We start from the raw sequence: 23258 nt of genomic DNA on the forward strand, positions 1-23258 counted from the left end.
GAGAGTAAGGAGTTAAGGGTGACACCTAGGTTGCAAGTCTGAGTGATTGGTGGTAATAGGGAAATTGGAAAGAGGGGAGGATTTGGGGGGAAAGTAATCAATTTAGTTTCAGACATGTTGAGTTTAATATGTCTATGGGATATCCATTTTAAGATGTTTAATAAGCCATTGAAGACACAAGAGTAGGTATCAGGAGAGAGGTTAGGGCTGGACAAAGTAGATCTGAGAGGTGAAGATTGAATCCAAAGGAGATGATGAGAACACGAAATGCAATAGCATAAAGGGGAAAAGAAGAGGGCCCAAGACAGAGCACTGAGGAGCACCTATGGTGAGTGTGCATGATGTGGATGAAGATCCAGTGAAGGACAGGTCAGAAAGGTGGGAGGAGAACCCCGAGAAAGCAGCATCATGACAGCTAGAGAGAAGTGAGTGTCAATGAGAAGACGGTGATTGATATTGCCAAAGGTACAGAGAGGTCAAGAGGAACAAGGACTGGAAAAAGGCCATTAGATGTAGCACCTAAGAGACAGTTAGTTAGAATGTGATGTCTCTGACTCTAAGGGAGAAGAGCAATATCTAAAAGGAACAAGAGCATCAAGTTTGGCCGAGAGATCAAAGAGGAAGATTTAAAAAAAGATCACTAGATTTGGTGATTAGGTGACAGCCTCTGAGAGAGCAGTTTCTGTAGCCAGATTGCAATGGTTTGAGGAAAGAGTAGTCAATGGATGAGGTGGAAAGATTTGATCTAAGCAATTCTTTTGAGAAATTTGGCCGCAAAAGGGAGAAGAAAAATAGGAAAGGTAACTCTCTGGTGAATAATAATCAACTCAACAAAATTGGGAGGATATGAGCATATTTAGAGGCAGATGGAACAGATTCAGTGAAGAGTAAGAACTTGAAAGTACTTCTGAGAGAGGGAATGACTATTAGAGCCATATTGTGTAGGAACTAAGAAAATAGAATCAAAGGTAGAGGGAGAATAATTAGGCCTTAATGAAAAACAGAGATGCCTTTTGTGCTGTAACTAGAAGGAAAGGGGAGGGTACTCAGAACTTTTGAATAATAGAGAAAGGGACAGGAAGCAGCTTAGATTGGATGGCTTTACTCTTTTCAGTGAAGTAGTAGGCTAAATAATCAACAATACTTGTGGAAGTTTGAGCTATGGTTGGAACCAAGGGAATTTAGAAGAAGGTTTGAATGAAATATGGAGTTCAGGGAAGGACCAACTGAAATTTGTAGTAGATAAAATCAGCTTGGTTTATGACATTTTCCAGTGATGCTCAGAAGTTCTGAAGAAATTTGGTGGTGGAGATTTTCCAAAGATGAGGATTTGCAGGTCAAGAATGATGGAAGTTCAGGAGGGCAAGGAATTCTAAGGTAGTAGCTAGTGAAACATTACAGTGGTAGACAATGAGGTCAGGGATGAGTGTAGAGGCAAGTAAGGTGTTTTGTGTGTGTGTGTGTGTGTGTGTGTGTGTGTGTGTGTGTGTGTGTGTGTGTATGGTTAGCATGATAAGATTGATTATGATAAGGTTGAAAAATAAATGTACTTACTGTGAATAACAGAGTGGGAAAGGTAGAGCAGAAAATTTTGTTTAGATAGTAGAATCTTGGAGGTGCTGAAAATCTGTGATGATGATGAGATCTAAAGTGTTGAGATCTTGTCACCGGTAACTCATGGGAAATGAGTAAATTGAGGACCTGAGAAGTTAGAGGTTAGTATGTGGCTTCAGCGAAGTGGAAATAGAGGTCAGTGGATTGAGTTATTTGAGGAATTGTGAGGCCAGTTGACAACATGAACATTAAAGCCCTTGAGGATCATAGCTGGAGTTGAAATAACAAAGAAGATTGTGAGCAAAGTATTGAAGCTATTGAGAAAATTGAGAGTTTCCTGGAGGGTAGTATTGAGAAGAAAGTTGTGAGAATCACCTGAAGGTGATGGTGAAGCATTAGTATGAATGGCAGACATGGACTTCAAAAGAATGGTTATTGAGGAATAGTGATGGAGGAATAGTTTAGAGGTACTATCAGTAAGAAATAAAGAATATGCCAGTCTCTTTTCCTGGCCTTGTGTGATAAAAGAGTAGTGACTTCCAGTGGAGAGAGTTATAAAATATATGGTGCCCTCAGAAGAGAACTGGGTTTCTGTTAGAGTAAGGAGAAGGGTGGGATATTGATTGAAAAGTTCAAAGGTGATATTTAACAGAGTTCCAAAGGGCACATTGGAATGAGGTAAGAGATACAAATCATTCTGATGGGGTCCACTCCTCCTATCCCCCTAAATCAAAGGAACAGAAGGAAGAGTTAACACATTTTGTTGACTACAGTTGCTTTCAGACCATGTTGGACCTTGGTCCATTTATGTTGGAATGGACCTTAGAAAGGGTAGGGCTGATTAGAATAAATATTAAGGTTTTGGAGTGGGTAGTTTGAGTAAGATTGTAAACTTCAGGGCAGTGATCATAATTTTAATAGTTTAAAAAAATTCCCCACAGTATTGAGTGCAGAAATGCTCTCAAATACTTGATTGGTTGAAAATATATATATATATATTTTTTTTTAAGCAGCCTCATGATTACTACTTGTGCTTTGGAAAATAATTGAGAAAGTTGTTCATGAATGAATAACTTATTCTGGTACTATTTGAGATGCTATATGACCTACTAGATGGAGCAATAGACTTGGAAAAGAAGATCTTGGATCAGATCCTATGGCTGATGCTACGTGTGTGACCATCTTCAAATCACTTAACATCTTTGAGCCTCAGCTCTCTCATCTATGAAATTGTGCTAATAATACCTATTTCCCAGGATTGCTGTGAGGCTCAGATGTATGTGAAACATTCTGTAAACTTTAGAGTACAACATAAATAAATGCTAGTTATTATAGCATTTAGTCATTTATTTTCAGACCCCAGTGAGTTCAGTTTCAAATTAAGTCAAAGAGAAAAATGTGGGATAGCATACGGATAAGTTTTAGAGAGTTAAAGATAAGACTCTATCTTGGACTCTCTTCTCTTTTCTTTCTATACTCTTATTTGATGTCCTCTAGCTCTATATTTTGTTTTTCTTGTTTAGTTATTTCATTTGTATCCAACTCCCTTGTGAGCACTTTTGGGGTTTTCTTGAGTGTTTGCCATTTCCTTCTCCAGCCATTTTTACAGATGAGGAACTGAAACAAACAGGGTTAAGTGACTTGCCCAGAGTCACACACTTAGTAAGTGTCTAAGGCTGGATTTGAATTCAGGAAGATGAATCTTCCTGACTCCAGGCCCAGTACTCTATCCATTGTGGTACCTAGCTGCCTCAGATCTATATAAATACTTCTGTTTTCCCCCCTGAATTCTAGTCCTGCATCACAAATAGCCTTACATAGTTTTTTTGTTTGTTTGTTTGTTTTTTCAGGGCAATGAAGGTTAAGTGATTTGCCCAGGGTCCCATAGCTAGTAAGTGTCAAGTGTCTGAGGCTAGATTTAAACTCAGGTCCTCCTGAATCCAGGGCCAGTGTTTTATCCACTGCGCCACCTAGCTGCCCCCCTACATAGTTGTTTTTTTTGTTTTGTTTATTGGTGGGGCAATGAGGGTTAAGTGACTTGCCCAGGGTCACACAGCTAATAAGGGTTAAGTGTCTGAGGCCAGATTTGAACTCAGGTCCTCCTGACTCCAGGGCCGGTGCTCTATCCACTGCGCCATCTAGCTGCCCCCCTACATAGTTTTTCAAAATCAAAATATTTACTTTTAGTTTTGTTAAGGTTTATAGTTTGTTTTTAATTTGTATTGATACATTTTATACACTTCAGCCATTTTCCATTAAACAACTGTCATTAAACTTCCCCCATTGTTTCTTTCATGAAAAATAAATTAAGAAAATAGAGATTCTGACTTATAATACATCTTTCTTTCTGTTTTTATAGTTTATAGTTTGGTAACAGAAAGGAAAGATCTCACAGGATCCTATCATAGGATCATAAATTGGATGAATCTTAGAGGTCATGTAATCTAATTCTTCATTTTAAAGAGATGAGAAAATAAAGACTCAGAAAGATGAAAAGGGACCGTGCAGAGACATAGCTAATAAATGTCAGAAGTAGAATTTGAACCCCCCCCCCCCCCCACACACACACACATACCCGTCCTCCTGGTTTCAGATTCATCGCTCTGTCTCCTGTGCTGTGCTGTCTTTTAGGGCAGCAGGCTTTACCAATTTAAAACCAGCATTTTATATTTCCTGAATTTTGTTGCCCATTTGTGGTATTTGTTTATTTTCAGTTGTAAAACAATCCAAGTGTATTGAGTTTCTACTTTTAAAGATTCCAGAAGACTTACCTGTATTAATAAGCAGTATAGATGAGTTAACTATAAATTGGTTTTGCCCTTCTTTATATCTCCATTGCTTAGCACTGTGCCTGGCACATAGTAGGCACTTAATAAATGGTTTCTGACTTGATTCAGCATGTAATATGTTTAACTGTATTTGTTAGGTGGAGCAAATAGAACATAAAGATACAGCATTCTGTACTTAAATTGCTTTGTGTCATTGCTTTGTGTTCAAATTTTTTAATCAGATTCATCCCAGAACTGAGGGCTAAGTTACTACAAGAAGCAAAAGTCAATTCATTCATAAAGCCCAAAGACAATTCTAAAGAAAATGAACTTGCTAGAGAAGACAGGAAAACAAGTCATGGAAATACATTGCCAAGTAGTTCAACTATAGGAAAGGTGAGGATTTGGATGTTTATTTTCCTGAAAATAAACTTTGTATATGGGAAACTTTATATAGAGAGAAAACACTTGTTAGGATGCTATTAAGTTGTTTTCTATATTCAGAATTTGGATATATCTATTCTAGGATGGAGACAAGGACAAAAAGGCCAAGGACATAAAAGTCAGAGTTTATAAAGTAAAAGGAGGAAAAGGAGACATTTCTGAAAGTAAAAAGATAGACCATGAAGGTGGACATTGCCAACGGGACACTTCGGAAATTTTTCACACTCTTTCTCAAGATAATAAACCTGTAACAGCCGAATCACCTAGCCCTGCAGATCTCAACACTGATTCTAACAACATGAAGGAAGATCCCCATTCTGGTGGGTGTATGACCATGCCACCCATCAATCCAAATAGCAGTAATTTGACTGCTGCAAATCCTAACTCACATTTCACCCACACAAATACAAGGTGGGTAGTAATTGTGGAAATAATAGGTTATTAGTACATGGTAAAAGTGATTTAACCTTTTCTTTATTAAAAATATTGCAAAGAATGAATACTTATTCAATATCTCAAGAATCTTTAAATGTTGGGGTGCATATTCCCTTTACTAATGTAGATTCCTTTATAACTTAAATAGTTTTCAAAGGTTGCTGCAGCTGAAAAATTCATTATCTTGTCACCGAACCAGTAAAGAGCCCTTCCATTTAGCTAGATGGTTTTCTAGCAGTTAGTACATCTCCAGTTCTTTTATTTATTTTTTTTTTTTTTTGCAGGGTAATGAGGGTTAAGTGACTTGCCCAGGGTTACATAGCTAGTAAGTGTTAAGTGTCTGAGGCCATATTTGAACTCAGGTCCTCCTGAATCCAGGGCCGGTGCTTTATCCATTGTGCCACCTAGCTGCCCCACTCCCATCACCAGTTCTTGAAGCCTTTCTAGCTAGGGCTTGCTAGAATTTGCACTCTAATGGTATAGGCTTTGAGATCTTAGGAATACCTTTATGCATGATGAGGTACTAAAGGAGAATTTTAGTGGAGAAAAGAATAAATAGTGTATATGAAATGCTGTGACTGTAAAAGGACATGCATACATTCTAGCTATACTAGGTTCTGGTTAAACAAAATATTTATTTGTAATCATGTATGTCCCCACTGGTCAAAGGAAAGCTGGAAATATTCTCAAATAGTCAAATAGTTTAGAAAAAGAATTATATTTTGGGTCAGTTTTGTATTTATTATTTGTTTTGTTCTTGGGCAGTTGTAGCATCAGGTAAGCCTGAAGAAACCTAAGGGGGTCAGTGGATTGAGGATCAGAGTAGCCAGATCAGTTAGATTAAGAACAGGTACACAAGTGCTTCAAGTCCAAGAGGAGAAACAGAGTCAAAGGTGACTATGATGAGGGGGCATCTAGGTGGTGCAGTGAATAAAGCACTGACCCTGGATTCAGGAGGACCTGAGTTCAAATCCGGCCTCAGACACTTGACACTTACTAGCTGTGTGACCCTGGGCAAGTCACTTAACCCTCATTGCCCCCCCCCCAAAAAAAAGGTGACTGTGAGCATAAAGGATCAGGTTAAGCAGTAGAGATATAATTGGACAGGCTAGGTCTGAGTATCCAGGAGATAAACAGAAGCAGGGAGAAGTAGTGAAGACACTAGTTTACAGGCTGGGCCTGAGTCAGGGAGTATCAGAAACATAGACTAAGAGCCTGGAAAAAAAAGGGCAGAGTCTTCAGGCACAGAAAAATTTAGTAATATGGATTAGAAACCAGGATTAGGATAGACTGAGCACGTTGCCAGGAAACCAAGCACAAAGGTACATAGTAAATAAGATCCATGGAACACCCCCCCCCCCCGCCATAGATAGGAGGAGATGAATAACTTCAATATGAACTGCTCTAGCAACCTAGTGGTGACCAGAAGTTGTTGGTCTCCTGACTTGGCTTTATGTTCTGCTTCCTGTGAATGACCAAGGGCTGGCATTGGTGCTAGTGTTGAGAGAGGGCTCCACGTGTGCCTGGATTGCAGCAAAAACAGAGTTTTCAGCCTCCTCAGGGAGTTTTAACAACTTTTCATATTCATTTCTCAGTAATAAGTCATCTGAAAAAGCTAAAAAGAGAAGGACTTCCTCACAGTCTCTTATACAATCCGTGTCTAACAACAAGCAAGAGGATGCAAGCTCTGTTCAAGTAAGTTCAAAGAACTGATCCGGCCTTTTTTCTTCCTTTATACTTCATTTCCATTGTTGCTTTTGAGGCCCTACTCCAATTTATTCAATCCACTTTTGATTTTAAATTACATTTTGTCCCTGAGATTTAAGTCCTCGACACTCAACATTTCTTGCCTGACTTAACTATTCAATGTTTGGCTTCAGAAAACTCTTTACATCTCTAACAGATCAGTAAACCTGATTCTTCTTTGTTTTTTGTTTTTTTTTGTGTGTGAAGCAAGTGACTTGTAAATGCTTTACTTTTTAAAGGGGCATATAGCATTTTCAGGTCAGCTCTTTTTTTTCCCTTACTAAAATTATTACTAACTAAATTTCATATATTAGTTACTTACCAAAAAATTAATTAGAAAAAATTAATGAAATGTACATTTCATTTTATACCACATGGGAAAACCAGGCTATTAAAAAATGAAGTTGGGGCAGCTAGATGGCACAGTGGATAGAGCACTGGCCCTGGAGTCAGGAGGACCTGAGTTCAAATCCGGCCTCAGACACTTAACACTTACTAGCTGTGTGACCCTGGGCAAGTCACTTAACCCCAATTGCCTCACTAAAAAAAAAAAAAATGAAGTGATTTATACAATGGTGAAATGCAAACAATAGAACTTAAAAACAGAAGTCTGACTTCTGAATAGTCACGCACATCATTTCTATGCCTATTATGGTTCTTTCACATTAAAAAATATCCTTTTGTCATAATGCTCAGTATACTGAAACCTTAGTTTCTAACATATTTTGAGGTTAGAACTGCTATACATTTCCCTATATCCTTTTTAACTTTTTCCCTTATCTTTTTTCATTTTAACCAATCCTGACTGTATCTTCTTGATACAGTCAGATATTATGATAATAAATAATAAAGGTCCCCTTTGGACTGATTTAAGAACAAAGAATCAGCTCTTTTAGATGACTTTCACGCAGTCTCATATGGAGACAAAAGATTAACTTGGGGTCTCTTCTTATCCTGTCATTCTGTGAATAGTCTTATATACATATTTTTGTTGTTGTTTAGAATCAAACAGAGAAGGCCACACTTCATGAGCGAACAGCTCAAAATGACCAAATAGCAAATGGGAACAAAAGGAAATTGAATCCTTTAAGGAATGACAAGAAAGAGATACATTTTCCTGAGCTGCCTTTCACAATACAGTCAAAGGAGATGAAAGGAATGGAAGGTATAAATTTGTTGCTTAGGTTTGTACAAATTCAAATGACGGTATTTATAAGACTTTTTGTTTTTGTTTTTTGAGGGGCAATTGGGGTTAAGTGACTTGCCCAGGGTCACACAGCTAGTAAGTGTTAAGTGTCTGAGGCCGGATTTGAACTCAGGTACTTCTGAATCCAGGGCCGGTGCTCTATCCACTGTGCCATCTAGCTGCCCCTATAAGACGTTTTTTTAAAAAGTAAAACCTTAATTTTGATGTGTTGTTTATAGAAACAAATTCTAAATTGCCAAGAGATTTAAATTTTTGAATTTTTAATTGGTGGGATTTTGTCATGTTTAAACATCAGTTAGAATATTCTCTCATTGATCACATATTTTAAAAGGAAGTTAGGAAAAACTTTAAAAGATGGAATGCTTATTAGATCATTGCTTTTACTACTGAATATAGCAAGGTATATCCCTGAGTTGTTAGAACATTGGTCTAGGTTTTTATTTATCATATGACTTGGAACAAATGACCCTACTCAGTTTTCCTCACATAGTAGAGGGAATGCAATATTTACTTCATACTTTCAAGAAGTGCTCTGATGACTTAAGGGTCTCTAACAAGTATTGAGTTCTGAATGTGCTGCCTTACATACAGTATTTATTTAGTTAAAGAACAGTGACATCTGGTGAAAAGTTAATGTAACAGCAGTAAACACATTCCTGAACTACTTATTTAAGAGTTTGGCTCAGAACTTTAAAAGGAATATCTTATATTTTGGTAGCATATTGGTTTTCTAGAAAAATAATTTAACATTGGCATGTTTACCATCAGGAATCACAATTAAGTTTTAATATCTTGGTAGTAAACCAAGAAACTGAAAGTAAAAGACATTTACATGCATTAGAATTTGATAGCAAAACCTGTGAGAAGGAAAACAAAATTCAGGCTAGGAATTATAAATAGTAATGATTCTGTCTCTTTATAAAAGTTAAACAGATAAAAGTGCTGAAGAGGGAACCAAAGAAAACTGATACATCTAAAATACCAACTTTACTTAATGTGGATCAAAATCAAGAAAAACCAGAGGTAAAACTATTCTGTACATAGTTATTAGTAAGAAATTTTTGTTGAGCATCTTAATTCAATGTATACATTTGATCAGCCGAGCTAGAATACTCAATCAAATATTTGAGTATTTTCAGTCTTGACTCAGTGTATAAATTCAGTCAGCCCAGCTAACAAAGTTGGATAAAAATGTCAAATCCTAAATTCTTTTAAAGGTGGAAATTGATCATCATTGTTTTGTGTTAATAATTCCTCCATAAAACTTTACTCTGATGCTCCATTGTGACATGGAGGTAACCCTGGGTTCTCAAAGGTTATGCCAATGGAACACAAACTCTGGTAGGTCCTAGAGTGCAAGGAAGACTTTGAATATGGGTTGGGGACAGATGACATGTCATTTTCTGAAGACTAGTGTAGCTAAGTATCGGAGTGTCTCTTTACCTCAGTGAGGGCCACCAAGTGATGAATTTGGGGGGATTGCAATAACTCATAAAGAATATTTGGTAAGGAATGGGAAGAATTGGTGGAAAAGGACTCACTAATAAAATCATAGATCCTTTAAGTATTGAAGGATAAGTTATTGAAAAAGATTTTACTATAGTGTAGTGATTTCCAGCCACAATTAAAACCAAAATGATTAGATTTGCATGGATTTTGTGGTATCCAGAGAAAATAGCATCTTGAAAGTTTAAAGATGCACCCATAGTCAGATAAGTGACATTAGAGGACATGTAGGAGAGTGTAAATTATGATCGGGCTCTACCTGTTGAAGAGACAAAGTTTGTCTTTTTAACTCTCTCAACTCCTCCTCCTCTTTATAATCAAACCCTACCCTCTTCCCCACCTTAATGCTTAGCAAGTTTTCCCTTCTCATGGAAGAATTTTTCTCAGCTAGCTCTCAACATTCCCCGTGAAATATTATCTTGAAAAGGGGTATTTGAATTTTATTTAATGATACATGAAGACTGAAAAGCCTTCTAAACCTTAAGGTATGAATTTCTCAAATCATATCAACTTCCTTTTGTAGTCAGGTGCCTCCATTTCTAACATATCTACTTAAACAAGCAAAACTTGGATTCTCCCTTTAGGATCTTTTCTCCCTTCAAAACTCCACAGGCAGGGCGGCTAGGTGGCGCAGTGGATAGAGCACCGGACCTGGAGTCAGGAGTACCTGAGTTCAAATCCGGCCTCAGACACTTAACACTTACTAGCTGTGTGACCCTGAAGCAAGTCACTTAACCCCAATTGCCTCACTAAAAAAACAAAAACAAAAACAAAAAACAAACCAAAAAACTCCACAGGCATATCTTTGTATTGCCTGTAAATCTTTGCTGAAGAATGCACCCATTTAACACACTCATCCTACTTTTCCAGAGGCTAGGTTCTGGTTAGGTTCCAACCTGACCTCCTTAATTCCCTAACATTATACTATTTCTCCAAACTTTATTGATTTTCTATAATTAGATTGAATGTTCTCTGTGTTATTTATCAAATATGAGAACCTATAGTTATTTGTTTTGTTAATTTAGGATTTTTTACAGAAAGTTCCTTAAGCTAATCATTTTGTGGAACATTAGCATAGAAGAGAAAGTATTTCAGTAAATCATTCAGATTCATTAAATAGGGTTTCTTTGTCTTCCCCATGGAAAACAGTCACACATGGTTTGTTGAGGGTCAGACCAGTCTCCTAATGCTGCAGTACCCCAGAGAGGTCCAATCCAGGATGAATCTATACATTATAGTGTATTTTGGGGAAACCACACATAGTTTATTACAGCTTATGGTTGGTATGTGGACTCAGCATCCCATGAGATGCCTTACCTTGTCAAGGGCTATTTTATGACAGGAATATATTTCCCATGATTGTTGCAGAACAGCCTAAGATATCTTCCATACAGCTATTTTATTATTAGCTCAGATCTTGGGTGTTTTCTCTCTTTACAACTTGGGTAAGCTGTAGTACTCAGAGTCATGTCTTGGCCTTGTGTCTGTTATAAATCATACATCTAATTCGTGTGTAGCCAGAGGTTGATAACAGAAAATCTTGATCAATTGAGTGCTCCCCATCTACTTGATGAGGTTCCTGGGCATGAACATTTAACAGAAAGGGGCATCCTCAGTGGAGATGGACATTCGTTATAGCCTCTTGCTGAAGAATGTGTGCTTTGTTGAGGTGACTGAGAAATTCCTGTTTGGTTCCTATGACTGTAGGGGTTGTATCAAAGATAATCAGCAACTTCAAGTCAAGAGGATCTACTGACTCTGTGGTCTATAAGGAGAGAAAAGGAAAATGCCTCCACCCACCTCTTTGGGGCTCTTCCTTTTGGGGACTTTTCCAGCACCCTCTTTTAAACTTTTGAGTGGCATTGGTGGCTTTCTTGAGAAGTATCAGTGGTAATTAGCTTATTACTTGTTGAGGCAAGCCTAAGCCAGAACCTGAGGTCCCTTTGCCTTCTTCAGCCCATTTCTTTCCCTGATCATGGGTCAGCAACCAGCAATCCTAAAAAGCAGATATTTCTAGTCTTTTTGGTAATTTTGTGGGTAAAAAGTTCCAGAATTCCAATTTTAGGCATCAGCCAGAGTGAGAATGGCTTCTCAAAGGAGAAGAGCACCACAAAGATCATTCTGTAGCTTAAGGACTAAAAAAGCCATACTCTGGCTAACCAGGAGATTTGGACTATATGAATTGCTCAGATATGGTAGGGAGGTGAATGTGAAATATTTGTTCAGCCATTCCACAAAGGGCCTTTTCCTTTTAGTGGTAGTATAATTAGTGTAATAGACCAAAAGAATTGGGAAAAACCTTTTTGCCTCATTCTTCTAGGCCACAAGGTGGAGGACTCCTGTCTTTTATTAGCCAGTCATCTTTGGCACAACTTCTCAAGTCACAGGGATCAATCAAGAATCCTGGTATCATCCCAGTATAGCATATGTCCCTCAACAAGAGGCCAGAGAATGTCCAGCTCCATCAGACGTCCTCCTTTCTGACCCATTCATGTCCTGAAATCTCATCAAGTGGACTATGGGGACTCACTTCAACCCCTTTCCATACTCTTTCCCTAGTTAAATATTTGCTATCCTAGTAAATGCAACTAGGGTACTTTTAGCCTATGTTTTCATATTCCCAATTCTGAATAACTCTCTGGGAAGCCTGGGAGGCTCAGACATTGTCTTGTCAGTGCCTTCTACTAAGGAGTCTCTGCACATTTCACATGGCATGTTGTTAAATGCCTCCTAAATGGCACACAGACATTCCCAGCAGTGTCTGTTCAGCACAATTCTTAGTCCCCAAATTAAGGCTTTTGTGAGAGTCCAGACCTGTCATAGCGGGTGGGCCTGGAAATTACACTCATTCCCAAATATACAGTTATACCAACCACATTTTTTTTTTACTTAATAGTATTCTCTTTTTTCCCAATTACATGTAAAATAGTTTTCAGCATTCATTTTTGTAAGATTTTAAGTTCCAAATTTTTCTCCCTTCCTTTCCTACCCTCCCCCCTCCCCGAGAGAGCAAGCAATCTAATATAGGTTATACAGTACAATCATGTTAAACATATTGCCACATTAGTCATGGACAAATCACATTTTTAAAAGCTCTCATAGGTTACCACCTATCTTACTGCTTAAAGGGCCTATTCCAACCCACAATAATTGGCAAAATTAAAACAAACAATTAACCATAGCAAAAGCAAAAACAAAAAGGAAAAATAAAAACAAGCTGCCTCCATCAGTAGGGAAAAATCTAGTCCTCAGTCAGTTCCCAGAGCATGTTCAGTGCTTCCAGTAGGAGTTAGGAGCTTGGGGTTAACTATAAGTCACCCTTATCCTAAGGTGAGAAACCAAACTGTTCTGGGTAAAAATTCTTTCCATGGAGCTCTTTAGCATTGAGGGCAGCTAATAAATGTCTGTAATGGATCCCTCTAATCACTAGGACAATCCAGATGAAGGTTGTGATGAAAATTTCTCCAGTGACATTTTGCGATTGCATAGGACACCCACAAATTTCTCCTAAGGCCCCCAGCAGAAGCATAGGGCATTCCAAAAAGAGGTACAAACTTACTCCATCCTACTAAAAGAGACAACCCAAAAAGAAATCAAACTCAGAAAAATCCCAGAGATGGATGTAACTCTACAAAAGGAATAAGCACTTGGAGTTAATTGGAACTAAGCCTTCATATCCTGGACAAGTTTGTGAGGTATGCCTTGATGCCCAGGAGGTCTCTCTAGGGGAAGGGGCTCCAGGCTCATCTAGACCCAGATTCAGACTGACAGGGCCTGACCCCAAAGGGGGCTAAGGTTTCCTTTTCACTCTTGATTTGCCCCCCACCCCAGGATAAAATTCTAAAACAAAGGAAAGCCTCATGTCCAAGGTTTCCCCAAAATTTGGTAACATTTTCCCTTTTAGGAAAAGGTGTGTGTGTGTGTGTGTGTGTGTGTGTGTGTGTAAGAGAGAGAGAGAGAACAGAGTTTATTTCCTCTGTTCTGAGCAAATGCTTAAGATACAAAGGACTTGCAGGCATGCAGTAACAAGTACAGAAAATATACAGCGTATCAAACAGCAAATTACACTCATTACACTCCCCACATAAAGTAAAGGCACCTTTGTTGAATGGCTGGGCAGATACTTCACATTCACCTCAGGCCTGAACTGTTTGAACAATTCCCTGGCCAGCCAGAGCATTGACTTGTTTAGTCCTTTAACCAGAGAATGATCTAAGTGGTGGGAAGTTATTCTCTCTCTAGTCAGCTGATGCCTGAATCTGGAACTCTGCAGCTCTCAGCCCATGAGGTTACTACTAAGACTAGAAGAATCTGCTTCTCAGGATTGCTGGTTGCTGGCCTGTGCTCCAGGAAGGAAACAGGCAGAGGGCCTCCAGGTCCTGTCTCAGGCCACCATGGCAAGCATGAGCTGATCACCATTGTCATATGCTTTTCTATTTTTTAATTCACTTTTATTTTCAGCCACAAATCTCTCCCTCCTACCACCTCCTTCCCTTCCTACCCACTTCCCTCCATTGAGAAAACAAGAAAAACAGTCCTCTTCTCTTGCTCTGTTGAAAATCTACTAGAAAAAAGTGCTCAAAGAGGTCCAAAAAAGAACCCCCAAGAGGTGGGCGGAGCCACTTTCCTTTTCTCTTCTTAGAGATCACAGAGCAGATAGCTCCTCCTGATTCACCCCCCCTCCCCACAGGGACCAATCAGGAATGTCTGTGTTATCTCAGCAAAGTGCACATCCTTCAGCAAGAGACCAGAGAACAGGCCCAACTTTCCTGGAAGGGCTCAGTTGATCAGAATTTCCCCTGTTCAGTCCCCTACTACATGTGGAATGAGAGACATTGTTGGTGGAAATCTTTTTAGTTTTCTCCAAAAAATTCAAACTGCTTTTAAACAAAACAGGTGTCTTTTATTACATGATACATTGTATGTGATGAGTTCAGTTTTGCAATTTTTTTTGAATGGAGGATAAATTAAGGGATACAGGGCTGCATGGAATTAATGGTTAGATACATGTGTTATAATACCATGAGGACCAATAATGTTCCACAGAACTAAACTTCTACATCTTTCAAAAGAAGAAATGGGGGCAGCTGGGTGGCGCAGTGGATAGAGCACCTGCCCTGAAGTCAGGAGGACCTGAGTTCGAATGGAGTCTCAGACACTTACTAGCTGTGTGACCCCGGGCAAGTCACTTAACCCCAAATGCCTCCTCCCCTCTCCCCCAAAAAAAGAGGAGACAAAGTCTTCAAAAGTGTCTGTCATTTCTATAATAAGTCTAAACAGGAGTGGGAGAGAAAGAGACTCTTCCCTTCCATGATTTGCAAACCCTGAAAGATTGATTATCTTAAAAAAAAAAGTGACCTTGAAACAAGTTGTAATTTTACTTCATAGCGTCAGAGGTCACTGATGTAAGTTGTAGTTTATTTGTACTACACTTTGAAATTCAGTTCTAAGCGACTGACTGCATTTGTACCCGCAGCAAACTGTGATGCAAGGCTATTTCCAAATGCTTTTTAATAAATTAATGTTGAAATTAAGAAAATATAAAAAATTTGGAAACTTTTAGATCTATAGTTTGTCATTTTAGAGCAAGAAGGGAGTATGACATGCTTTTTGGACCTTCCCTCCCTCTTCCCCCCTCCTCCCCCTGAAAAAGAATGACAGTTTGTTCTATTCCTCTTCTAATGTTGTCTTATTTGAATCACCTAATCATGTTCCCTATCTATAAAATGCAAATTATAACCTAATATTTTTGGTCCTAAAGATATGGGCATGTGTGGAGGTGCATTTACTCTCTTGGGATGTTAAATGTGTGTTGAAGCTCCATGGACCCTAGGACATTAAAATCTTCGTGTGTTTCCTTAGGCACCTAGCTACAGAGTGACAGGAAATGAAGTCTAGAACCTATAGTAATCTTAAGTTGTATTTGATAAGGGGAAAGACAACATTTTGCTCATCACTTTTAATTATATGGTTCAGTTTAATTCAACACACATTTATTAAGCACCTGCTAAGCACTGTACTAGGAGATGGGGAGATAAAGATAAAAAATATATAATTTGCCCTCAAGGATCATACAGTCTCAGTGCAATAACCCATGAGTGCAAAATAAATTTTAAAATTTCTCTTTGGCTGTCTTCAACTGGCCAAAGAATCAATATTTTCTCAATTAAGGGCCTCTTTATATTTACTTTTTAGAATACAGGAATTGCACAAACTAAAAGGAAGAAGAACCTGCCAGATGTAGAGTAGAAAATGCAGCAGCTGAAATCTCAGGGAATTCCAGTATGGTTTTAAAAAATCCTTTTCTATAAACATTACACATACGAAAATGTTGACTAGAGAATTCTACAGATATATCATAGTCCCTGTATCGTTATGTGTATATTCACCTAAATTTGTTTGAAAATTTACTGATCAATAAATTATTCATATTTTCCTAATTCGAACATTAATTTATAAAAAACTGCTTGACAGGTGCATTTCAATAAAAAAAACTGCAGCTTACATTAAGTTACAGGATTTGATTTGATCATCTGTCTTCTCAACTTTGTCTTATTGGTGGTCATACTTGGCTTTGGTTCAGGCCTTTAGCGATGAGGAAGAAAAAGTTCCTGAATTTCTGATAAGGTAAGATCATCATTTCTGGAAGCATCAAATATTGCTGAGCAAAATAATATAATTGACAAGCATGGAACACAGGTTTTGTTTCTGCTCATGAAAGTACTAGAACAGCACTTAAAAACACTGTAGATTTTAAGTGATGAACACAGCTCTGGCCACACCAGCATTCTGATCATTTAGTAGAGTATAAATAATTTAACAATAATACATCCAGGGTTTCAATGGCAGATAATTTCCATTCTTACCCCTGGTCCTTTACTAGCTTGGTTTTTAATTTTAGGAAGGAGAAGCCCAATGTGAGGGGAAGAATTTGAAGAGGAACAGATTTTTCTCATGGTAGTGCCTTTGTATCTAAATAACCCTAAAAAAGGAGGAGTTTGGCAATCTTAATACTAGAATCTATTCCCTTTTTGTTTTGTGTATAAAAGAAATGTAATGTGAGTTGTAAAGACAGCCAGCCATCTGAATAACACCAGCCAACTCATTCAGTTTTCTTAGCAAAATAGTCACTGTTTTCTATTTTCTCCCTCAGAAGAGCTCTCTTGCTGTGATGTTTTGAAATGGAATTCTAACGTCACCTTGTTTTCCTGCTTTTTTACTTATTGTGATTACTCAATGGGACACAGATCCTCTTATCTGATAACACATAGTATTAATGATGATTTCTGCTCTTTGATAATCATACAACCCTAAGAGTCAAATTCTGTTTTAGGTTGATCAGACTTAGTGAAGTACATGCTAAGTACTTACTGAATATCTTAACTATAGTTTAAAACAAACAAACAAACAAACAAAATGCAACAACAACAAACATATATTACCATTACCATGGCTTAAAATATATTCTGGTGTTCAATAATAAAAATGAATAAAATATCTGAAATTATATGATATAAAATCTTAATGAAATTCCATTGTTATCTTAAAGATTTCCCAGTACAGTTTAAAGCTATGAATGATTTTCCCTTTGACTATATATAATTTTTACAATATGCAAAATCCCATTACTACTCCACATAATAACTCATGTAAAATATCATTAAAATTCAGAGGAAGTTCATCACCAAAAAGCAAGACTGCATCATTTCCTAAAGTATAATAAAAGCATCTCTGACATTTTTTCAGAACTCTATCTGATTCTTTAGGCAGATAATTGAGATTCAGGATGATTCTCACAGTATATAAAAATTTAAAGGTGGGGAGAGCTAGTAAGAAATGGAGCTGATTGCACTAGATCACAAAGCAACGATATGTGTGGAAGTACTTGTCCCTATTTCTACTGACTCTGTTTTGTCATTAACTGATGAATATAGTCAGGGGGGAAAAGTACCATATATTTAATGAGTAGCCAGTAACTTGTCTTTTCAGAGACTCAAAAGGCCTGGTTTTAGACCCACTTGTTTATTGTATACCTTTCTATGGCTGGAACTGAATATCTCCTCTATTCTGTGGTATAGACCAACCTACATAAAATTGATGCATAACAAATAGTTACTACTCTCTTGAATTTATTCATTAAGCAGTTCATACACAATGTATATGCTTATAAAAATGAATTATCATATATTTCCTTGTCTTGGAATGAAAGAATTTTGTATTCACAAAATAATCTAAAAATCACAGACGATAATATTGTTTCATTCAGTGCTAATTATAATCTCTTTTCAACTAAAAGTTTTTGTAGGGTTAATAATAGCTTAAATCATGGAAAAGGTATGTCCTTCCAAATAGGCATATTCTTAGCCTTAGCTTTGAAATAGAAATTCTATCCTTGGAAAATTAAGGTTATTCAAAGGAAAAATACAGTAGTATGAGCCTGCCAGTCTGCCCACATCTTTATCATGTGTGGAAACCATAGGATCAGGTATCTTTACTGGTAGCAGTAACTTCACTTCTCAATTATGTGTGTGCTAATTAAAGATATGAGGATTTTTTTGCATTTAAAAATTTGCAGTTTTAAAACCTAGGTACAAAAGATCCTTGGCAATTTTAAAAGATGACTGGTTAGAGTGACTGCCAAGAAATTAAGACTTGCATAAGTTATTGCCTGATACAACCTTTTACTGATTTTCTTCCCTTTTAGTTAAAGATCTCCTAAATCTAAGAAAAGCTTGAGAACCCTGTATGGACATAATTTCATTCCCTTATTGTATAAGTAGGATCTTGTCCTGAAAGTGCTTTTGATCTAAAAACTATAATGTAAATGATGTGTCATTATACAGACTCTTTGCCAATGAATGATAAAATGTGACTTTATGGTGAAGGCTATTTTTGGTATTATTGAATGTAGTTTTATTGAAAGGAACTTTAAAAAAGGTAATGGTAAGATGAACTTAATTTGGTCTATTACTATATCAATTTGTAACTGTCAACATAATAATTGTATTTAAAATGAGCAGTTTCCTAAAGAAACTATTGTAGGGTTAGCCCTAGACACTCCATTTTGAATAAACAAATGGTTGAGGTAATTAGCTAGTACTATTCACAATGAAAAATGTCCACTTCAGGACAGATTTAAAATGTTGCAGAAGTGTAATGGTGGTACTTATGTAAATTAAATCATCTCTAGAGTTGCTAAAAGAAGATATAGTCATGGCCACTTATTAATTTGTATCTGCTTCGTTCTCTGAGGCCTTGCCCCAACAATGTACCAAGGGTTGGAACTTCAGGAAATGTAAAACAATACATAAGGTTCCACAGCTTAAAAAAAAAAAAGTAAAAGAAAGTTATTGCATTAGAAAACTCACTATAAACATTTTCTACATGTCCCATATATTTCCCAGTGACAGTTTTTTAAAAGGATCTGATTAGAAGAAATGTCTAGCTCTGATAGTTTGATTCTATTTTGTAATCAAATAGAAGAACAAGCAACATGGATTTATAGAAGGAAACTTATGCCAGATTGAGTTAATTTACTTTTATAATATAGACATGGTGGAGGAGAAGTAATCCATGTAGTATGTAAGGACTTCAAATAATCAAAAATGATTGCCATCTACTAAAGGCCTGAAGCAGCTAGGTGGCACAATGGCTAAAGTGTTAGGTCTGGAGTCAGGAAGATCTGAGTTCAAATCCATCCTTAGACATTTACTAGCTGTGTGACCCCAGGCAAGTCACTTAACCCTCTTTGTTTCAGTTTCCTCATCTGTAAAATGAACTGGAGAAGGAAATGGCAAACTCCTCCAGTATCTTGCCAAGAAAACCTCAAACAGCATCACGAAGAGTCAGGCATGACTTAAATGACTGAACAACAATATAGGCCTAGCTCTATGCTCAATATTGTGGTATATAAAAGGAGTACAAAGCTAGTATTAACTCACAAGAATGTTTCCTTCCTATATGGTATCAATGAGCTAAGATGATGTGATCTCAGTGCTATTTTTAAATGTTTATTCAAATGATTCATAGGATGAGTATTAGTTATCCATTGGGGGAAACCAAGCAGTAGAACAGGTTTAGTAGTCATTCTGACTATAATATAAAGTAATACATGATAAATAGAGATACAAACAAAATACTACATGAGGTTTGAGGAGGGAAAAGTTATTATAAGTTATTGGAGGAGGGGAAAAGGGGGGGGGAGAATCAGGAATGGATTCCCAGAGCTGGTAAGTTGAACTGCGGTTTAAAAGATTAATATAGGGAGGGAAGAAAGCATTTCTAGACATAAGTAATAAAAATGGACACTGGATGGAAGGGTGGTACCAGATTGTGGAGGATCTTTAATACCAGGCAGAGGGTTTAAACCTACTCAGCAGGCAATAGACACTAAGAATCCCTTGAAGACTTGATAGCAGAGCAGTGACAACTATAAGAATCTTGAGGATAGTACACAGTACAGAGTGAAGTAGAGAATGAACAGAAGTGGGAAGACCTGTTGCATTAGTCCCAGGAACAAGGGCCTGTACTAGGGTGATAGTGGTAGTAATAGAGGCAGGAATAGATACAAGAAGCTTTGTGGAGATACACACTTCACAGGACTTGGCAGTTGGTTACATATGAACAGTGTAAGGGGCTAAAATTCTAGCTAGTCTATCTAAAATATCTAATGAGTGGTCACCAATAAATTATAAGCTTTAGCAAGAGTTTAGACTTATAAGCATTTATTAAGGAGAATAAGAATTTAGTGAAGAGAGAAAGGCCTAGATTCAGCTCTCTATCAAAGGGAGAGTGCATTTTAGCTCCACTCTCCATGAGAGTCCAGATGAAAGAGAGCGAGCCACACCTCCATCCCACAAGCCTCCTGTGGAACTTGCCACATCCTAACCACATGCGCACACATCTCCAAGCTAATTGGCTGGTAGCCTTGATTGACTGTACCCACGAGCAAATGTCACTTCCTGACGCCAAGGACCTGACTGCATGGCTTGCCCTCAGATGCCTTCTCCTCATGGTGGAGCTTTCCTACAGTAACTCCCCAGCAGGTGATGTCATTCCAATCCAATTGTTAGAAAAGTTAGGCAAAAAGAGGAGCCAAGATCTCAAACATGAGAGATTGTATGAATGCTGGTGTCATGAAATGATGTTCAAAAGTGCAAGGTTAGAGGAAAAAATGGTAGGCTTGGTTTGGAACATGTTTATTTGATGTATAGGTGGAACATACCCGTGAGCAAGTAGAAATGTGAATCTGGAGCTCCCAAGAGAGATCACAGTTGGAAATACAGATTCAGAAGTTATTCACATCCAGGCCTTAGGAGTGAATGAGATTGTCAAGGGAGAAAGTGAAAAGAGAAAATAGGATCAATCATAGGACCTTGGTGAATATGTGTAAGTGGTTTTTAAAATGAAGAGACAGAGAAATGTCGAGAGAGGTAGCAGAATTAGAAGAGCATAATGCCTCTGAATCCTAGGGAGGAAAGAATCTCTAGAAGGAAGAAGTCAATAACTATCAAATGGAATAAAAGGATTGAGGAAAGTTGAGGCCTATAAAAAGACTGTTGGGGGGCAGCTAGGTGGCGCAGTGGATAGAGCACTGGCCCTGGAGTCAGGAGTACCTGGGTTCAAATCTGGCCTCAGAAACTTAACACTTACTAGCTGTCTGACCCTGGGCAAGTCACTTAACCCCAATTGCCTCACTAAAAAAAAAAAGACCATTGAATTTAATAGGTCATTGAAAAAGCAAAAAATCAATTTACTCATTATCTATGATGATGTGAATCAAAAAGCAGCAAAACTTCTGGTTAGATAGAAGTCATTATTAGTACCATGTTCTTGAAGTTCAAGGACTCAGTAATAACAGACATTGTTTTAAGGCTTTAAAAGTGCCTTCTGTTACCTTATCTAGAAAAAGAAGCATTGATTACAAAGAGCCAGCATAGCTTCATCAAGAATAGATTATGCCAGGGCAGCTAGGTGGCGCAGTGGATAAAGCACTGGCCTTGGATCCAGGAGGACCTGAGTTCAAATCCAGCCTCAGACATTTGACACTTAACTAGCTGTGTGACCCTTGGCAAGTCACTTAACCCTCATTGCCCTGAAAAAAACCAAAAAACAAACAAAAAGGAATAGACTATGCCAGACTAACGTTACTTCCTTTTTGTCAGCTAACAAGCATTTATTGAGCAATAACTCTGTACCAGGCATTGTGCTAAATGCTGGGGATACAAAGAAAGGCAAAAGACAATTCCTCCTTTCAAGGAGTTCACAGTCCAATGAGAGAGACAACATGTAAACAATTATGTACATACAAAATAGATACAGCATAAATGGGAGGTGATCTCAGAAGGTACTTGCAAGCGGGTAGGAGTGGGGGAGGGGATACAAGAAAAGACATCTTGGAGAATGTGATTCCAAGATAAATCTTAAAGGAGTCAGGGAAGGCAGAAGGCAGAGGTGAGAAGGGAGAGCATTCTAATCATGAGTATCAGTCAATGAAGAGGCAAGGAGTAGAGGGATGGAGTGTCATAAACAAGTAACATAAGGTCAATGTTGCTTCTTTGTAGGGGCCAGAGTTTGAGTCAGTTATGTCAAAAAGTAAGAATTTTTTTAGGTTGTTCAAAGTTTAGCTGTAAAAAATAATGTTTTTGGTGACCTTTGAGAGCGCAGTATTAGTAAATTGTGTTTTGAAGCCAGATTGCAAACAAGGAGTGGGTAATGTGGACCTGGAAGCATTGGATATAAGCAGTGAGTTTCAATAACATTTTAAAATTAGAGTAGCATATAAACTCTTTAAAGGCAAGGGCTGCTTTTTGTCTTTGTTTGCCCAAAGCCTAGCACAATAGTTTGCATATAGTAAACACTTAATAGATTTTTTTAACTGAATTGATATTAGAGTTGTTTATTAAGCTTACAGATAAAACTGTATGCAGATAAAAATTAGAAATTTAATTTCACCTCAAATATTTTTTTTGGTAGTTCTATGAGAATTAAGTGACTTGCCCAAGGTCACACAGCTAGTAACTGTCAAGTACCTGAGGCTGGATCTGAACTCAGGTCCTCCTGAATCCAGGGCCAGTGCTTTATCCACTGTGCCACCTAGCTGCCCCCTCAAATAAGTTTTTAAAATGATTTTTCTTTTTTTTCTTTTTAATTGCGGGGCAATGGGGGATAAGTGACTTGCCCAGAGTCACACAGCTAGTAAGTGTCAAGTGTCTGAAGCTGGATTTGAACTCAGGTCCTGAAACAGCAATAGTAATCATGAAAAAGAGAAAAGAGGGGAAAATTGTACAAAAAAATATTTATAGCAACTCTTTGTGGTGGCTAAAAATTGGGAATCAAGGGAATGTCCATCAATTGAGGAATGACTGAAGAAGCTTGGGTATATGATTATAGTGGAATGGTATTGTGCTGTAGGAAATGACAAAGATGATACCAGAAAAACCTGGAAAGACTCATATGAACTGATGTATAGTGAAGGGAGCAGAGCTGGGAGGACATTGTACATGGTGACAGCAGTATTGTTCAATGAGCAATTGTGAATGACTTAACTACTCTCAGCAATGCAATTATCCAAGACAGTCCCAAGGGACTAATGATGA

General features: G+C 37.7%; 1 protein-coding gene across 1 annotated transcript in view; it reads left to right on the forward strand.

Annotated features, from left to right (window-relative positions):
- CDKL3 (cyclin dependent kinase like 3) overlaps positions 1 to 15909 on the forward strand; it is a 57910-nt gene extending 42001 nt beyond the window's left edge. Inside the window, exons 8-13 of the mRNA XM_043980210.1 lie at positions 4565 to 4718; positions 4849 to 5177; positions 6797 to 6896; positions 7950 to 8112; positions 9080 to 9177; positions 15856 to 15909. Coding sequence (XP_043836145.1) covers positions 4565 to 4718; positions 4849 to 5177; positions 6797 to 6896; positions 7950 to 8112; positions 9080 to 9177; positions 15856 to 15909 — 898 coding nt within the window. The remainder of the gene's footprint in view (positions 1 to 4564; positions 4719 to 4848; positions 5178 to 6796; positions 6897 to 7949; positions 8113 to 9079; positions 9178 to 15855) is intronic.
- Positions 15910 to 23258: the final 7349 nt, after the last annotated feature.

The sequence above is a fragment of the Dromiciops gliroides genome, chromosome 2 (genome assembly GCF_019393635.1).
Source record: "Dromiciops gliroides isolate mDroGli1 chromosome 2, mDroGli1.pri, whole genome shotgun sequence".
NCBI classification, from domain to species: domain Eukaryota; kingdom Metazoa; phylum Chordata; class Mammalia; order Microbiotheria; family Microbiotheriidae; genus Dromiciops; species Dromiciops gliroides.